Here is an 18,139-nt window from a genome sequence, read left to right as displayed (position 1 = left end):
GGTCTGTACGGAGATTTCCGAGGAACGGAGACACCGCAACCATACGCTCTCTTCCCAGTCTGTACCCCTCGCCTTTGCCTGCAGGGAAGTCCTTTCTGACGTCTAACCCCATTCTCTCCGGCAGCCTCGGTGCATTTCCTCTGACCCAGTCCCCAGGGAGGATGGAGAACAGCAAGTATCCCCATCCCCACCACGCCTGTGATAACTACTCTTCAGAAATCTGCAAATTGCAATTCCCTCCTTAGTTTTTTCTCCAAGGTGAAAAACTCCAACTGATCTTTCTAATAAATCACTTTTTTCTTTTTTTCTTTCCATCACGGAACCTTAGAAGGAATTGTAAAATGGTAATCTAATTCAAACGCCCACCCCAAACAGAATCTCCTTCCCCCACCCTTACCCCCACACCACGCGCAGACACACAATCTCCCATGGCTCGAACACACCAGAAGCTGGGAACTCGGTACTTGTTAAGGCAGCCATTACTGGATAGAGCTCTGGTTGTTCGAAAGCTCTTCCTTACACTATCTCAGGAGGAACCACCGCCCCTCCTAGCGCGGCAGCTTTCTCACCTCACTTTGCTGTCAGACACTAGGTGAAGGCGGAGGGAATGTCAGTGTCCAGAGCTCTGGCAGACTCAGCAGTTGCCCCCGCTCCCCCCGCCCCAAGCTCTCAGCGCCTTCCACTCAGAGCCAAGCATGGGGTGGGAGTGGGGGCGTTAACCCACCGGCTGTGCCCTGCTACAGATCACTTCCAAGTGGGTGACTCAAAAACAGTAACAGTTGCTGGGTTGCATCTTATTTCCATGTTATCCATTTAATGTGGCAAGGCACAGAGGCGATCCCTTTAGGTCCACACTGCTTTCTCAGCATTCTCTCACCTATTCCCCTTCCCCACGACCCTCCCTTCAATCGCCCCCGCCTCTAGATTCACAGCCCTGGTTGTCCCAGGAGAGACTGTGGTTCTCAGTGGGAGCCGAGCAGGAAGAAAGGCGGGGCCGGCGGGGACAGCGGCCGCGGGGGTGAGGCCCTGGGCTGCAGCCCCCACCCCGTAGCAGTCTCCGCAGGTCCTGGCGGAAGCGCAGGCCCAAAAAGGCATAGAGCACGGGATTGAGGCCGCAGCGGGCGAGGGCCAAGCCGCCGGTCACCAGCAGGGCCAGATCCTTGCGCTTGCTGGCAAGGCAGCTCCGCTCGCGGGCGGCCAGCAGATCGGCGGTATCCAGCAGCAGGGCGAGACTGTAGGGCAGCTGCAGCACCACGAAGGCCGCCACCAGGGCCACCACGACGCGCAGCGCGCGCCGGCGCTCGGGCCCCCTGGCGGCCAGCAGCGTGCGGCCCAGGAGCGCGTAGCAGGCTGCCATGACGCCCAGCGGCAGCGCGAAGCCCAGGGTCACCTGCGCCACAGCGCTCGCCCCCTTCACCGACTGCGTGAGGCCCTCAGGGAAGATGAGGCGACAGCGCCGCTGGCCTTCCCGCTGCCCTTCCCGGCTGAAGAGGAGCGCAGGCAGCGCCAGGAGCAGTGACAGCAGCCACACGATGACTGAGACCAAGTGCGCGCGGCCGGGCGTGGAGGGCCTCGGCCCAGCTGGGAGCGCCCGCACGATGGCCACATAGCGGTCGGCGCTGATACAGGCCAGGAAGAGAAAGCCGGCATGGAAGGAGGCTGAGTAGAGGCCCGAGATGGCGCGGCAGGTGAAACTTCCTAGACTCCAGCCCTGAAGAGCCCCTGCTGCGGCAAAGGGCAGGGTCAGGGCCAGCAGGAGGTCGGCCACGGCCAGCTGGAGCAGGTGGATGGAGGTGGGGGAGCGAGCAGAGCGTCGGGCCGCCAGGTGGGTGGCCAGGACCAAGCCATTGCCAGCCATACCCAGCGCAGCCACCGTGAGAGAGACGCTGGGTTGGAAGGCCCGGCTGAAAGCCTGGACATCCGTCTTGTAGCAGAGCTCTGGCAATGGCTCAGCCGAGTATGTCTCCTCATCATCCCCCGAGTAGGGGCCCCAGGAAATCTGGGGAGGTCAAAATGAGAAGAGGGACGTTATGAGACATCTGCCCACGCACCTCCCTCTCCCACACACACCTAAGCTGGGAGCTCCTCTGTGACCAGACAGTACATGGGGAGAAGACGTAAATTCTTCTCCAGACTCTTCCTGGAACACCCTCAACAGGCCTTGGCTTCCCTTGAACCCCTCCGGCCTCTGCTTCCAGCTTCCTCGGTGACGCGAGCCACTTGCTGTTTCTCGACCTCAGTTGCCTAATATGTAACTGTCACGATTAGAAGTCCTGACCAGCCCACCTGCCAAGGTTTGCTGTGAGGATTGTTTGAAATATGGAAGAAAATGAATGTGAAGCATCTGTGCTCTCCGTAGGCCAAGCACTGGCGTTATTAGTAAATCTTGGAGCTTCAGTTCCCTTTGCAGTGCCCCCTCTTGAAGGACGCACAGATTCAAAGCCTGCCTCAGACCGGGACTCTGGGCTCCAAGCTTGGTCTGACGTGGGTGGGTTTCTGTTTGTCTCCTTTCCCTTCTCCCCTCCGCACCCTGCTACCTCCATAGTACAAATCCCCTGAACCACTCATGTCACAGGGCTGTCAAGGGTTGGGGCTCAGGTTTTCTGGGGTCAGTTGGGACCTTGTGGTCTCTAGGTTCATCCTGCCCTTCGCCTCAGCCCCTGTCCCTGTCCCACGATCCCAGCCTCACACCCCAGCCTCATCTATCTGGAGGGCCCCTGATCTGAGATAGCTTCAGGCACACTGCCTAGGTCATAGGATGGCAGCAGCCTGTTGCCAGGTGAGGATCCCATCCCTTCCTCTTCCCCTCCCTCTCTTCAAGCCTCCACCCCCTCCCTGCCCCCACTCCCACCTGCTCTGTGGGCTCGGTCCCCATCTCTGGCCACACGGGTTTCTGAGGTACAGCTGCTGCAGGGGGTAGAAGTTAAAACAACTAGTGGGACAGGAAGGAAGGGGCGGGGAGAGGGGCCAAGCAGGAGGTGGGGATTAGGGTCTGTGGGCTCATCTTCCCATCCCCCTCCCCCAAAGAATTTCTCTTTACCCTGCCAGTGGAAAAAGAATGAGTTTTGGAATATCATCATTTGCTATCCTATGTGGTCTTGAGTAAGTTTTTTGGACCTCTTTGAGCCTCATGTACTTCATCTGAAAAGTGGAGTAAGGCAAAAATTCTGAATTCACAGTGTTAAGAGAGTGCCCAGCACCACTGCTGGAGTATAATTTGCCTCCGGAAAATGTTAGATTCCTTTACTTACCCTTTATTCCATCTCTGCCCCCTCGCCCCCGCTTTTCTTGGGTTTTTCGGCCCTTGCCTCCTCCCTTTTGTCATCCTTGCGCCCCCAGTCCCTGCCGGCCTCAGGTTCCTCGGGGTATTTCCCGGTGGCTGGAGGCTCGCTACCCCCGCCCTTTCGCAGCGGGGCTGAGCCGCGCGCTTGCGCGGGGTCCGGGAAAACGGCGCGTGCCAGGAGGGAGAGGCTGGGGAAGGGGGGAGGTGAGAGGAGAGAGGGTGGAAAGGAGAAGAGAGCGAGACAGAAGAGCGGAGAACCGGGAACGACAGGGAGAGAGCAGAGACAGAGAGGGAGAGAGGAAGAAGGGCTGGGGGAGAGAGGAGAGAGGGAGGGGTGGGTAGGGAGGGAAGACAGCGGCCTGCGGCGAACCCCCGGAGGAGAGCTGGGACCCCGAGCCGCCGGAACTGGAGCCCTAGCCAAGAGTCGGGCACAGGGAGGCGGTCGCCGGGGACCGTCAGCCCTGCATGATGCTCCTCCGGCTCTTCTGCATTCTGTTCCCCGCGTTCTCAGGAGCCCGGGGCTGGGGCTACTGTGAGTGCTGGGTCTGGAAGCAGGCGGGATTGGGTCCAGGAGTCCAGAACCTGCAGGGCGGGTCCCGCGCCGCATTGCGGCTGGGTGGTCGCGGGTCCTTCTCGCTGGCGCGTGCTCGCTTGCTCCCATCTTTTCCTGCCTCTCCTCCGCTCTCCGCAATGCGGCTTCGAGGCTGTCGCGCGCGCCCCGGGCTGGGGCTGGGCTCCGAGCTGAGGATGGAGTCGGTCGGAACAGAAATTTAGGTCTGGGATCCAAGCAGGAGCTGGTGCCCTATTTAAGGCTAGGCTTGGATTGTGGTACTGGTGACTGAAGCTAGAGTTAGGGTTTTTCCAGCGGCTGGGGCTGGACTTTGGAGTTAGCCCAGGGGCTAGGGTTTGTGTCTGGGGCTGGGTTTTGTGGCTGGGATCCAAGCAGGAGCTGGTGTTCTTGACTGATGCTAAGGCTGGGCATAGAACTGGTGATGGTGCTAGGACTGGCTGAGGTTGGCAGCGAGGCTTGGATTTGAGATTGGTGCAGATTTGGGGGTCTGATGAATGGGACTGAGGCTAAGGCTGGAGCTAAACTGGTGTCTTGGGGCTGACTCGGAATCTGGAAGATACTGAGGTTTGGGACTGTGTTTGGGCGAGTTCTAAACTAGGGAGGGTCTGGCGTTGGGCCTATAGGCCTAGCCTAGGAGTTCTCCTAGAAGGAGAAAGCAGCCTCCCCTGAGCTGCAGCTGTTGCTGCAGCCCGGGTTGAATAGATGGCTTTAGGATAGAGCTGGGTCTGCCGCTGGGGGGCAGAAAAGAAGGTACTCAGGTTGCTCAGTGGACCGGGCCTTGGAAAGAGCCTGAGAGGGGCCGGCACTTAGTAACATGTCCGTTTCCCCACCCCAGACGGCTGCGACGAGGAGCTGGTGGGGCCCCTGTATTCACGCTCCCTGGGCGCCTCCTCCTACTATGGGATCTTCACCGCGCCGCGCTTCGCCCGGCTGCATGGTGAGCGCGGCTGCGCACCGGGATGGGGTGGAGGACTACCGAAGACTGGGGGGAGGGGTTTAGCCGGTGGTAAAGCCCTTGCCCCTTCTATAGGCATAAGTGGATGGTCACCCCGGATTGGGGACCCGAATCCCTGGCTCCAGATAGACTTAATGAAGAAGCACCGGATCCGGGCCGTGGCCACGCAGGGCTCTTTTAATTCTTGGGACTGGGTCACACGTTACATGCTGCTCTACGGCGACCGCGTGGACAGCTGGACGCCATTCTACCAGCGAGGGCACAACGCGGTACTCCGGGTGCCCAGGCGCGCACAAAGGGATCCTCCTCTGTTCCAGGCCCTGGGCTGGGCACTGGCCTGGGGGGGAAGGGAGGTGGCGGTGGCGAGGGCACAGATGAGGAGCAGTGACTCCACTCCGGAGACTCAGACCAGAGGGACTGTCAGATCGCCATGTCCACTCACACTCTCAGATCACAGGGCTTAACACACTTCAGTAAAATCGGGGAGAGCTTCCTAAGGCGGTGACGTTTGATTTGAATTTTGAGGAAATAACTCTAGGCTGGGGAAACTACGCGCAAAACTGCGAAGGCAGGGAAGATCGAGGGGTGTTTGCTTTCCGGGAGTCGAGGTGGCTGGGCGTGAAAGCTGTAGGCTGGGAGGCTGCGGGGAAACGAAGCAGAGGGTGTGGACTCGGTTACTACTCTCCCCGCACTCTGCAGACCTTCTTCGGTAACGTGAACGAGTCGGCGGTGGTGCGCCACGACCTGCATTACCACTTCACCGCGCGCTACATCCGCATCGTGCCCCTGGCCTGGAACCCGCGAGGCAAGATCGGTCTGAGGCTCGGTCTTTACGGCTGCCCCTACAGTAAGCGCGTGGAGGTGGGCGGAGGGGGCCCGGGAGACAGTCTCCCGGGCACCCGGCCCACCTACGGTCCTTCGTGCAGAATCTGACATACTCTACTTCGACGGCGACGATGCCATCTCATACCGCTTCCCGCGAGGAGTCAGCGGAAGCCTGTGGGACGTGTTCGCCTTCAGCTTCAAGACTGAGGAGAAGGACGGGCTTCTGCTGCACGCTGAGGGCGCCCAAGGCGACTACGTGACGCTCGAGCTGCAGGGGGCGCACCTGTTGCTGCACATGAGCCTGGGTGAGCTCGGCGGCCTGAAGCTCACCTACCGCGCCCCTCGCGCACCTACTCAGTGCAGTCGCGCCCGTGCCTGATCTTCCCCTTCTTTGCTATCTAAACCTAAACTGCCCTTTTCTTGTAGCATTTGGTGCTAGTAAAACACTTGACTCGGAGTCAGGAGACCTGGACTCCAGACTCAGCTCTGCCACTTGCCAGTGGTGTGACCTTGGACAAGGCACTTCCCCGAGCCTCACAGTTCCCTCCCTGTAAATACACACACGTTATTTTGTATCTTATTAGTTTTTCATAACACCCGTGTGATGAGGTAGATGCAGCTATCATGGCCTAAGTTTTACAGATAAGAAAACAGAGGCTCAGAGAGGTTAAATGGCTTACCCTAAGTCACACACTAGCAAATGGCGGCCTCTCCATCCCAGGCTCCCGGCCGGCCGTCTATCTTCTATATGCCCACCCCGTCCGGCTGCCCGGGGCTCTGTGCAGTCCCTCTGCATTCCTCGCTGGAGTTCTCCTGGGTTTCACTCTGTCCCGCCCCACCCTCAGGCAGCAGCCCCATCCAGCCAAGGCCAGGTCACACGACGGTGAGCGCTGGCGGCGTCCTCAATGACCAGCACTGGCACTACGTGCGGGTGGACCGATATGGCCGCGAAGCAAATCTCACCCTGGACGGCTACGTGCAGCGCTTTGTGCTCAACGGTGACTTTGAGAGGCTGAACTTGGACACAGAGGTGAGCGAAGGAGGAGGCGCCATTTGGTTGGGTGGAGTCCAGGGTGAGTGGATGGGGACAGTACTTCTCTCTCCCAGAGGTAAGATCTCACTTTCAGGTTCCCAAATATCCTGGCAACTCTTAGCAAACTTGCTGCTCACCAGAAAAGGCCCAGTTTTTTGTCGATGTTGCATGCGGACTCCAGAGTGCAACCCCAGAACTACTGAGATGGGGTCTGGAAATCCATATTGTGGGGAGCGGGCAAGGTAGGAAAATTGTCCCTTTGGATCCTCCCCCAACTGTGGAGTTGGGAAAGACCCAGGCCCCAATCTGCAGATAAAGAATTCCAGACAGGTTAATTGACTTGCCCAAGGGCGTGCAGCCAATTTGTGGTGGAGTCAGAGCTCTGATCCAAGCCCTGGGAAGCTGAGCAAGCAAGTTTTAGTACCGACACTGGGAAAATGTGTTTCAAGTCTTTTATAAGGCCGGGCCTGGCGCTTGGAAAAGCGTATGGCAGGGGCGGGTGAGAAAGGCATGAGTGCTCCCGTGCCTGGGGAACCTCATTCCCCATCCCTCCTGCAGATGTTCATCGGAGGTCTGGTGGGCGCCGCGCAGAAGAATCTCGCCTATCGGCATAACTTCCGCGGCTGCATGGAAAACGTAATCTTCAACCGCGTCAACATCGCAGACCTTGCCGTGCGGCGCCATTCGCGGATCACCTTCGAGGCCAGTGGGCAGGGGGATTTGGGGGAAGGGACATCAAAGCCTCTTGGAAAGCAAAGAGGTGGAGCCGGAAGGGATCTTGAGAATCAGATAAAATCCAAGGATCCCTCTCTACCCAGCCAGATTCTCAATTGGGGCAGGAGGTGTATCAGGGACTCACAGGAGGTGCAAGAGCCATGCACCCCCGAGTTAAGAAACCGTGGTCGGGTCCAATCACCTCCTTAATTAGTGGAGGAGGAAAATGAGGCCCCGAGCCAGGGAGTGGCTTGACCAGGGGACTTGGCAGTTGTGCAGTGGCCTAATAGGGACTTAACCCAGGGTTCTTTTGATATGCTTCCCCCACCCTCTACGACTCGGGAGATCATATGCATACTCGGCGGCTGGGAAGCCAGCAGGAGCCGGATCTGTAGCCTGAAATTCCCTTTGGACACTAAAAGGAAGTAGTCGCCATGCAGACAGTGTAGATGAGCAACAGCGCGCGAACAAGCTGAGGCTCCCGAAGACCGACTTGGTTGGGTCTCCCTCCACAAATGGACGTGCTTGAGGCAGGAAGAGTCATGCTTGGAGGTCTCACCCCCGCCGCCACCGAGGAGTGCGGAGGCGAGGGTTTGAGAGCAATGTGCAGAGGCACAGGCGGGTGCACCTGCTAGCGGATGCTGATGCATCCTCACTCTTGCTTCTAGGGTAAGGTGGCATTCCGTTGCCTGGACCCGGTTCCACACCCCATCAACTTCGGAGGCCCTCACAACTTCGTGCAAGTGCCTGGTTTCCCGCGCCGCGGCCGCCTCGCTGTCTCCTTTCGCTTCCGCACATGGGACCTCACCGGGCTCCTACTTTTCTCCCACCTGGGGGATGGGTTGGGCCACGTGGAACTGATGCTCAGTGAAGGGCAGGTCAACGTGTCCATCGCGCAGACCGGCCGAAAGAAGCTTCAGTTCGCTGCGGGTGAGGGGGTCGTGGGAGAGGCACAAGCAGGCTAGAGGAGGGTAGAGCGGTGCCTGGGAGGTTGTAGGCCTGGGCTGAGGCCTTTCCATACCGGAGAGGGGAGAGGGGAGAGGGAGTGAGGGGAGAGGGAGTGAGGGGAGAGGGGAGAGGGAGTGAGGGGAGAGGGAGTGAGGGGAGAGGGGAGAGGGGAGAGGGGAGAGGGGAGAGGGAGTGAGGGGAGAGGGGAGAGGGAGTGAGGGGAGAGGGGAGAGGGGAGAGGGAGTGAGGGGAGAGGGGAGAGGGGAGAGGGAGTGAGGGGAGAGGGAGTGAGGGGAGAGGGAGTGAGGGGAGAGGGGAGAGGGGAGAGGGAGTGAGGGGAGAGGGGAGAGGGGAGAGGGAGTGAGGGGAGAGGGAGTGAGGGGAGAGGGGAGAGGGGAGAGGGAGTGAGGGGAGAGGGAGTGAGGGGAGAGGGAGTGAGGGGAGAGGGGAGAGGGGAGAGGGGAGAGGGAGTGAGGGGAGAGGGGAGAGGGAGTGAAGGGAGCAGGGCAGGAGGTCCCAAGGTACTGGGAAAAGATGGAAGTGGCTGGGGGCAGCTGACAAGGCTGACCTGAGGGGCTCAGGATTCTGGGAGAAGTGGGAAGGCTAAGTGTCCCGGTATTTTCCAGTTCCAGGGGGTCCCTGGAGATGTTTTTTACTCATTTATGACTTTGCAGACTCTGTCAGTTGCTGGGGTTGTGGACAGTGGAGACATTCAGATATGTCACCTCAGTGTGAGAAGTGTATTAATGGGAGGAACACAGGCTGCTGTTGGGACAGAATGGGACTGCTGCTTCCTCACTCGAAACATTCTCCTATCCTCATTATTGTTTTTCCCCACCTGCATCATCCTCCTTTCTTGTCCAGGGTACCGCCTGAATGATGGCTTTTGGCATGAGGTGAATTTTGTGACACAGGAAAACCATGCAGTCATCAGCATTGATGATGTGGAGGGGGCAGAGGTCAGGGTCTCATACCCACTGCTGATCCGTACAGGGACCTCATACTTCTTTGGGGGTAAGTGGGGGGCCATCCTGGCCAAACCCTAGTCTCTGGGTGGGAGGGCCCCATCTAAGTCCAGGCAGACAGGGCCACATGGAGAGTTTTGTATGGATCAGTCCTTTTACCCCTCTGGGGCCTTGGGGTGCAGAAGGTTATTGCCATAGTCTGCACTTTGGTTCTAGCCCCCTTTCTTCATGTCTGGCTCCTCCTTGGCATCTCCCTGGGGGAGGGTCTCTAGGATCTCCCCTGGGGAGGGCCTCACAGGGGTGGTTGCTCCAGGTTGTCCCAAGCCTGCCAGTCGATGGGGCTGCCACTCCAACCAGACAGCATTCCATGGCTGCATGGAGCTACTGAAGGTGGATGGTCAACTGGTCAACCTGACTCTGGTGGAGGGCCGGCGGCTCGGATACTATGCTGAGGTCCTCTTTGACACATGTGGCATCACTGATAGGTATCCAGAAGCCCCTCGCCCTAACAAGAGGTTACCCCCACAGAGCCCTCTTCCATAGTCTCCCAGTGGGAGTGAGCTTTCTCAATAATCTCCCTTTTCCTTGTCTCAGCTCCTTTGTCCCCCACCTGGGGATAATTCCTCCTTGATCTCTCACCTCCTATTTCTTCCCTTAAAGTGACATATGCTCAGAATGGAAATGAAGCATCTGCTTTTGGTCCTAGAGTGTTTTGTGTGTGTGTGTGTGGTGGTGGTGGGGTGGTGGAATAAGATGCTTTTGGCTCTTGTGAAAGCAGGAACAGTAGTGCTTGAGCCCTGAGGATTGCCTAGTGCCCCTGCATCTGGGCTTCTATCTGGCTAGTTAGGCGGGGTGTGTCTCACCGGGTTTTGGTGCTGCAAGGAACTGGGAGTGAAGCTTGTAGGGATCAGACCCCACTCTCGAACTCCCAGTAAGTCTCTTTCCCTTGGTGCTGACTCCTTTCCTAGGTGCAGCCCTAACATGTGTGAGCATGATGGACGCTGCTACCAGTCTTGGGATGACTTCATCTGCTACTGTGAACTGACGGGCTACAAGGGGGAGACCTGCCACCAACGTAAGCCAGATGGGGTATGGGGGAGAGTCTGGGACAGGGAGATCAGGAGAAGGTTGCTGGTGATCATGAGGCTGCTGGAGATGGTGGGGCTGGTCCTCCTAGTTCTCCAACCCCATAATTACCTTTTCCCCATGACACCACCAACCAGCTTTGTATAAAGAATCCTGTGAGGCTTATCGGCTCAGTGGGAAAACTTCTGGAAACTTCACCATTGATCCTGATGGCAGTGGCCCCCTGAAGCCATTTGTAGTGTACTGTGATATCCGAGGTAGGTGGCTCTGATGGGTGGTGATGGCAATGCAGGGGTGGAGGGAACAGAGAAGGTAGAGTAGTGGGTGGGGGCCAGTAAGATTAAACTGTGGTGGGGATAAAAGAGGACAGAGGGGAAAGGAGACACTCAAGAATTTATAATCTAAGGGCCGGCCTGTGGCTCACTTGGGAGAGTGCGGTGCTGATAACACCAAGGCCATGGGTTCAGATCCCTATATAGGGATGGCCGGTTAGCTCACTTGGGAGAGCGTGGTGCTGACAACACCAAGTCAAGGTTTAAGATCCTCTTACCAGTCATCTTTTAAAAAAAAAAAAAAAAAAGAATTTGTACTCTAGCCTTGCAGATAAATTCCAACTTTCTGATCCATTCCAGCTGTCTCATCTCCAGCCTACAACATAGAGGGCCTGGGGCTTGGCTGGAATAGAGTTGCTGGCCACATTTATTGGCTCTGAGTTGCAGCAGTGGTGGTGGAGGTAGGCAGGGAGATGGGTAGAGAATGCCGATCTCCAGCAAAAGCTTTGTCTCCTCCCCTCCCCCAGAGAACCGAGCGTGGACAGTTGTGCGACATGACAGGCTGTGGACAACTCGGGTGACAGGTTCCAGCATGGAACGGCCATTCCTGGGGGCTGTCCAGTATTGGAATGCATCGTGGGAGGAAGTCAGTGCTCTGGCCAATGCTTCCCAGCACTGTGAACAGTGGATTGAATTCTCCTGCTACAATTCCCGGCTGCTGAACACTGCAGGTTAGGGCTAGGGTCAGGAAGGGCAAGATGGAGGAGCTGGAGGAGAGACCAGTGGGGCCTGGGAGAAGGAAGCCAGAGGGTGCAGCTGGAGCCCTGGGCTATAGGATTCATGAAAGGAAAGGGTGAGAGGAGTCCAGAGGCTAATGGAGGGACAAGGCCTGGAAGCTGCCTGAACCTCTTCCCCAGGAGGCTACCCCTACAGCTTTTGGATTGGCCGAAATGAGGAGCAGCACTTCTACTGGGGAGGCTCGCAGCCTGGGATCCAGCGTTGTGCCTGCGGTCTGGACAGGAGCTGTGTGGACCCTGCCCTGCACTGCAACTGTGATGCTGACCAGCCCCAGTGGTGAGGGGGGCAGAGGGATAGGGTTTTCAGGATTCCAGGGTGAGCTGAGTGGCCGGGGCTGAGCCACCACATCCTGCCCCTACAGGAGAACTGACAAAGGACTACTGAACTTTGTGGACCATCTACCTGTCACTCAGGTGGTGGTGGGGGACACGAACCGCTCCACTTCTGAGGCCCAGTTCTTCCTGAGGCCTCTGCGCTGCTATGGCGATCGTGAGTTGCAGATCCCTTTTGTGTGCCCTCCCTGGGTTGGCTCTACAGTTTCTACCTGACCATGGGTCACAAGCCTGTGACATGACCCTCATCTTCCTTGGCACCTCACTACTCTTTCGTTCCACTCCTTAGTCTCTCCTTGGTAACCCCTAATGCTCCCCATTGTCTTACTTTCCCCACCAACCTAAGGCTCCCTAGCTCCTCCAACCTCCCTGACAAGGCCTTCCTTCATCTGGTTTTGCAGGAAACTCCTGGAACACCATCTCATTCCACACCGGAGCTGCACTACGCTTTCCCCCAATCCGTGCCAATCACAGTCTTGATGTCTCCTTCTACTTCAGGACCTCGGCTCCCTCAGGAGTCTTCCTAGAGAATATGGGGGGCGCTTACTGCCAGTGGCGCCGACCTTATGTGCGGGTGGAACTCAACAGTGAGCAGGCAGACGCTGGGAGGGACACAGGGTAGATGAGGAGACTTCTAGGAGGATATGGGGCAGGTGGAGGCTCGGGTTAGAGACCAGGGCAGCACAGAACAGGCTTTAGGTGACCCTGGGCTCTAGACCTAGCTCTGTATTGATGGTTGGCTATGTGACTTAGGTACTCACTTCACCTTGCTGGGCCTTAGCCTCCTCACTTATGAATAAGAAAGCTGGACTCCTGAGGTCTCTCCCACCTCTGACTAGCCATGCTTCTAGCCTGAGAGGCGGGGCTGGGAAGCTGCCTCAAGGGATCGTGATTTGGGGAGAAACCAAGGGTATGAGGTTTTAAGCGGTTTATAGGTTGTGTCCCAAACAACCCATGGAAAAACTGAAGGGATATTCAAGGAGCTCCAAAGAGGTGAGGAAGAGGGGTTGTATTGGGCAAGGAATCTGTGAGGGATCATGGAGGTCTGAATCTTTTTCTTCCTCCACTCCCGCCACACTGTCCAGCATCCTGGGATGTCGTCTTTGCCTTTGATGTGGGGAATGGGGATGAGAACCTGACAGTACACTCAGACGACTTTGAGTTCAATGACGACGAGTGGCACCTGGTCCGGGCTGAAATCAACGTGAAGCAGGCCCGGCTCCGAGTGGATCACCGGCCCTGGGTGCTGCGGCCTATGCCCCTGCAGACCTACATCTGGCTGGAGTATGACCAGCCCCTCTATGTCGGTGAGCAGTAACCCAGCAGCAGGTCAAAAGCCCCCTTGACCCTCCGCACCCTCTCAAGGCCACTCCCCTTATTTCCAGAAACCCATGTCTTAGGTCCCAGTCCCCTCTACTTCAGATTGAACCAAGGACCACTTTTCCCCTCCAGACCTGATGTCTTATTCTATTTTTCTAGCCCCCTTGGCTCCCTTCCCAACCACAATACCTCTACCTGTCTCTGGCTCTACACCCATTTCTTGACCTGCCTACCCTTCCCAGGATCTGCGGAGCTTAAGAGGCGCCCCTTTGTGGGTTGCTTGAGGGCCATGCGTTTGAACGGAGTGACTCTGAACCTGGAGGGCCGTGCCAATGCCTCTGAGGGCACCTCACCCAACTGCACGGGCCACTGTGTTCACCCCCGGTTCCCCTGTTTTCATGGAGGCCGCTGCGTGGAGCGCTATAGCTACTATACATGTGACTGTGACCTTACAGCTTTTGATGGGCCATATTGCAACCATGGTCAGTGCTGCTGGTTATGGGGGAACAGGGACCCATAGGGTGTAATGGGATATAGGAATGGCAGGGAAGAAGAGAGGGTGTAAAGTCAACATCAGGGGAAAAAACAGAGTTGTCCCTGGGCTCCTGAGCTCTGAGCTGGGGGTCAGGCAATTGAAGATGCTGGGTGGACTCCAAAGGCACAAAGTGGGACATGGAAGGAATGGTACAGCTAGCTGGTACCAAAAGAGCTCAAAAGCAACAAGCAAATAACTTCTCCACCTTCCCTCTATCACCAAGGTGACACAAGTTGTCCCCCTTACAAGCATATTCACTTTACGCTGCACAATGGCCTTCTATGCCATTTCCTGTGTGATGACTGCTGCATTCCTAAAATATATCTACAACCTGACAAGCCTTGACATTCACCACAGCAAAATTCTGCATATGTACCCATAGTGCATCCTCCCTAAGGCTGGCCTAGGGGGATACAAGGGCAGGTGGATTACTGGTGGGAGGAGTCTGGTGGACTAGGGAGATACAGGGACTTAGGGGCCAACAGATGACTTCTGGTCTTGGTTTGAAAGTGTGAGTAGTGGCACATAGACTGGATGGAGTCATCTCAATTCTAATCTTGGCTCTCCATTTACTGTGTGTCCTTAGGCAGGTCACTACCTTCTCTGAGCCTCAGTTCCCCCATATGTAAAATGCATGGATTAAATTAGATTATTTCTCAAGTTTCTCATGGCTTTAAGATTCTGTTCTGTGACAGAGGGCCTCAAGGGGACCTAAAAGGACATGGAGGAATGTGATAGTGGCAGAAATTAAAGCAATTCTCAGGGTGTGTGTGTAGATGACATATAAAACCTCTGAATTTGGGAATGAGGAGTCTGGGGGCCCTGACCTCATTGCCTCTGCCTTCAGATATTGGCGGTTTCTTTGAGTCGGGCACCTGGATGCGTTATAACCTGCAGTCAGCACTGCGCTCTGCAGCCCGGGAGTTCTCCCACATGCTGAGCCGACCCGTGCCAGGCTATGAGCCTGGCTATATCCCTGGCTATGACACTCCTGGCTACGCGCCTGGCTACCATGGCCCTGGGTACCACCTGCCTGACTACCCCCGGCCTGGCCGGCCTGTGCCAGGTTACCGTGGGCCTGTCTACAATGTTACGGGAGAGGAGGTCTCCTTCAGCTTCAGCACCAGCTCTGCCCCTGCTGTCCTGCTCTACGTCAGCTCCTTTGTGCGTGACTATATGGCCGTGCTCATCAAGGAGGATGGTAAGCTCCCCCAACTCCAGCTTTCCCCACATACCCTTAATTCTCCTAACTATTGATTCACTAATACAAGGACCCAAGTACTCTAGAAGATGAGGGTTGTGAGAGTTTAGAGGAGACCCCATATTTCTCCTCACCCAACAGGAACCCTGCAGCTGCGATATCAGCTGGGCACCAGTCCCTATGTGTACCAGCTAACCACCCGACCAGTTACCGATGGCCAGCCCCACAGTGTCAACATCACCCGGGTCTACCGCAACCTCTTCATCCAGGTATGTGGGGGGGAGGGGGTGTGTGTGAACCAGTTTAGATCATAGCCTCATGATCTTGGTTGTGGCTCCCAGGAAAATGCCAAACACTTAACATCTGTAGAGCACATTTCAATGTACGGAGGATTTTCATGTGTATCACCTCATGTGACCCTTACAACTCCTTGAGGTAGTTCAGGTCGGCAGGCGTTCTTATTGTCTTGTTTTACAAATCAGTAAAGCAGGCTCAGAAAGTAAAGTAGTTTCCCAAAGTCAAACCACTAGTGAGCTGCAAAAACAGGGCTCAAAAGTAGGGTTTTTAAAAACATACCAAATCCTACACCTGGGCCCAGGGGTTGCCCACTTCTGACTGAGCTAGTACTCGCCAGCTGGCACCACCAGTTTGGAAAGAATGAGAGTTGCTGCGTGGTCCTGGTTGCACTGGCCTCTGGTCCTCAGTCCCTCACTGCCCTGCCCTCTCCACCTCAGGTGGACTACTTCCCGCTGACAGAACAGAAGTTCTCGCTGTTGGTAGACAGCCAGCTGGACTCACCCAAGGCCTTGTATCTAGGGCGTGTGATGGGTAAGCTGTGGGTGAAGAGGAGTCCTGGGCAGAGTTGTGGGTGAAATACCTGGAGCCTAGAGGAGAGTCAAGAACTGGGAATGGCAGTGAGAGTGGTGAGAAGGATAAGTGGGAAAACTATGGACAGTGAGGGGGCAGGCTTTTGGGTGATCCAAGCCCCTCTCTTTGTGGGCCTGCCTCTCCCTTAGAGACAGGAGTAATTGACCCAGAGATCCAGCGCTACAACACCCCAGGTTTCTTAGGCTGCCTGTCTGGTGTTCGATTCAACAACGTGGCTCCCCTCAAGACTCACTTCCGAACCCCTCGACCCATGACTGCTGAGCTAGCTGAGGCCCTTCGAGTTCAGGGAGAACTATCTGAATCTAACTGTGGAGCTATGCCACGTCTTGTTGCAGAGGTGCCACCTGAGCTTGATCCCTGGTATCTGCCCCCAGGTACGTCCCTGGGACCCAGAAGAGGGAAGGGAGCAGGAAAGGGAAATGATTCTTAACTTGGGGCGTGGGGGTATCTCCTGACTGGTGTTTTCTCCTCTTCAGACTTCCCATACTACCATGATGATGGCTGGGTTGCCATACTTTTAGGCTGTGAGTAGCAGTAATCAATAACCTGACCTCCCAAGGCTACCCTTTGACTGTCAGCATTCTCTCCCTGCCCCTTATCCCCAAAGCTGAGGGCAAAGGCGCCATATGAATGACACTACAAAGGATGAGATAGGCTTGGCTGAAGGTAGTATGTTTGAGGATCCTATAAATTTTTAATTGAAATATTAAAATGGGACTATAGCTAAGGGATGAGGAAATGGGGGTACAGTAACATCTAGAGAGATGAGAAATTGGGGTGACTACCAGGGATTTGGAAAGAGAATATTAGAAACAGAAGTCAGCAGGGGATAAGTCAGGAATTCAGACCTACAAGATACTGAGGAGTAGCTCGATGTGGTTGTATAGCTGACACTGTCATACACATATGCTTTTGGCCAAAAGTGTAGGTGTGTATGTGCGTGTGTGTGTAACCCCAACAATTTGCCCTGAATTGTTCCTTTTCTTCCTTTCCTTTCAGTTTTGGTGGCCTTCCTGCTGCTGGGACTGGTGGGAATGTTGGTGCTCTTCTATCTGCAAAATCATCGCTACAAGGGCTCCTACCATACCAATGAGCCCAAGGCCACCCACGATTACCATCCCGGCAGCAAACCTCCCCTACCTACTTCAGGCTCTGCCCAGGCCCCTGCCCCCACACCAGCTCCCACAAAAGTTCCAGTTCCAGCCCCGGCCCCAGCCCCAACCCCTGGCCCTCGGGACCAGAACCTACCCCAGATACTGGAGGAGTCCAGGTCTGAATGAATCAGGAGAAGGGCTTTAGGGAACAAGTCCAGCTCCTCAGAATTCCCCAATTCTTGCCTCTCCCTACCTTGTCACGGACATTTGGCTCCTTTTAGCTGGCTCTGCTCATCCAGAGGATACCCCTCCTACCAACTTTTGTGGGCAGAGCTACAGATGGGACCAAAGGGAGTGGCCAAGCCTCACTGCCTAAACCAATGCCCTGCTTATCCCTGTTTCCCCAGGCTCCTGGCTGTTTGCCTGCCCCAAAGAAGAGGTCTCATGGGTTGAGACAGGCCCTTCCTGCCATTTCTGTCCCAGCTGCTACCAGGGATTAACAACAGAATATAGGGGAGATTAATTGCCTCCCTTCCAATATACAATATCAGCAGGGACAGATGTATGGGACTGCAGGGCTGCACAGGGTATGGGGGAGGAAGCTGCTAAATCGTATACCCCAGCCTCCCCCTGGCCCTGCAGAATTTCTTCCATCTGCTTCCACTCAGCTGGGGGTTAGGGAGAGCCTCACTGCTGTCCCTTACCTGCTTTTTGTTTTTACATACAGACCAAGAGGCCTCAGTTTAGCACTTTAGTACCTCCGCTGCTTCACATGCTTCAGCCAAAGCCATAAAAGAAACCCTGCAACATAGTGAAAATAATGCTGACACCCTGACTAGCCAGCCCTCTACTCTTCCACCTTTTCCAAGATATGCAATAGCCTTGGTGCCTGCACAAAGTCTTGGCCCCCTCTCCAATGCATGAGGAGACCTTTTACCTTCGCTCAGAGATGCTGCTTCATTTGCCCAGGAGGTCATATTCTTTATATATATTTTTTGTTGCAAAGTCTCTCTCTAGAGGAACTCTATATATTATTCTAATTTTTTAATTATGTTTCTATATAAAACAAAAAAAATCAATCAGCTGTCCCATGCTGTGCTGTGCCCACAGTCTATAGTTTGCTTCTCCTGTGTTGGAAGTCTCAGGAGTCCTGCTGGTCACTCAACCAGCCTTCTCTGAAGCAGGGCTGAGCCTCTGTGCTCTCAGACTTGAAGCCATTCCAATAAAGCAGAGTGGCAGAGCCCCAGTCTGTGTGTAGTAGCTGGTGTTGTGATTAGGGGATAAGTGGGATGATTGTAAGGGATCTAATCCGAGGGCTA

The 18,139-nt window shown here is 55.7% G+C and overlaps 2 protein-coding genes across 2 annotated transcripts; one reads left to right on the top strand and one right to left on the bottom strand.

Moving 5' to 3' along the window:
- Positions 1-904: 904 nt before the first annotated feature.
- CCR10 (C-C motif chemokine receptor 10) lies at positions 905-2,875 on the bottom strand. Its single transcript, XM_063113186.1, has 2 exons — positions 2,852-2,875; positions 905-1,999 (listed from the first exon to the last, which is right to left on the bottom strand). The coding sequence occupies exons 1-2, from the start codon at positions 2,873-2,875 to the stop codon at positions 905-907; spliced, it is 1,119 nt and encodes a 372-aa protein (XP_062969256.1).
- An 873-nt stretch (positions 2,876-3,748) lies between these two features.
- On the top strand, positions 3,749-17,006 carry CNTNAP1 (contactin associated protein 1). The gene is made up of 24 exons (XM_063112391.1): positions 3,749-3,815; positions 4,690-4,791; positions 4,885-5,078; positions 5,509-5,656; positions 5,736-5,939; positions 6,480-6,664; positions 7,226-7,369; positions 8,050-8,311; positions 9,194-9,343; positions 9,608-9,779; positions 10,263-10,369; positions 10,518-10,637; positions 11,180-11,383; positions 11,570-11,726; positions 11,812-11,939; positions 12,184-12,369; positions 12,868-13,089; positions 13,345-13,584; positions 14,485-14,838; positions 14,980-15,107; positions 15,573-15,666; positions 15,855-16,100; positions 16,203-16,250; positions 16,726-17,006. The coding sequence occupies exons 1-24, from the start codon at positions 3,749-3,751 to the stop codon at positions 17,004-17,006; spliced, it is 4,143 nt and encodes a 1,380-aa protein (XP_062968461.1).
- The last annotated feature ends 1,133 nt before the right edge of the window (positions 17,007-18,139 follow it).

The sequence above is a fragment of the Cynocephalus volans genome, chromosome 10, assembly GCF_027409185.1.
Source record: "Cynocephalus volans isolate mCynVol1 chromosome 10, mCynVol1.pri, whole genome shotgun sequence".
Taxonomy (NCBI): Eukaryota; Metazoa; Chordata; class Mammalia; order Dermoptera; family Cynocephalidae; genus Cynocephalus; species Cynocephalus volans.
Note: the sequence above shows the minus strand (reverse complement) of the source record. Positions and strands in the feature narration are given on the sequence as shown.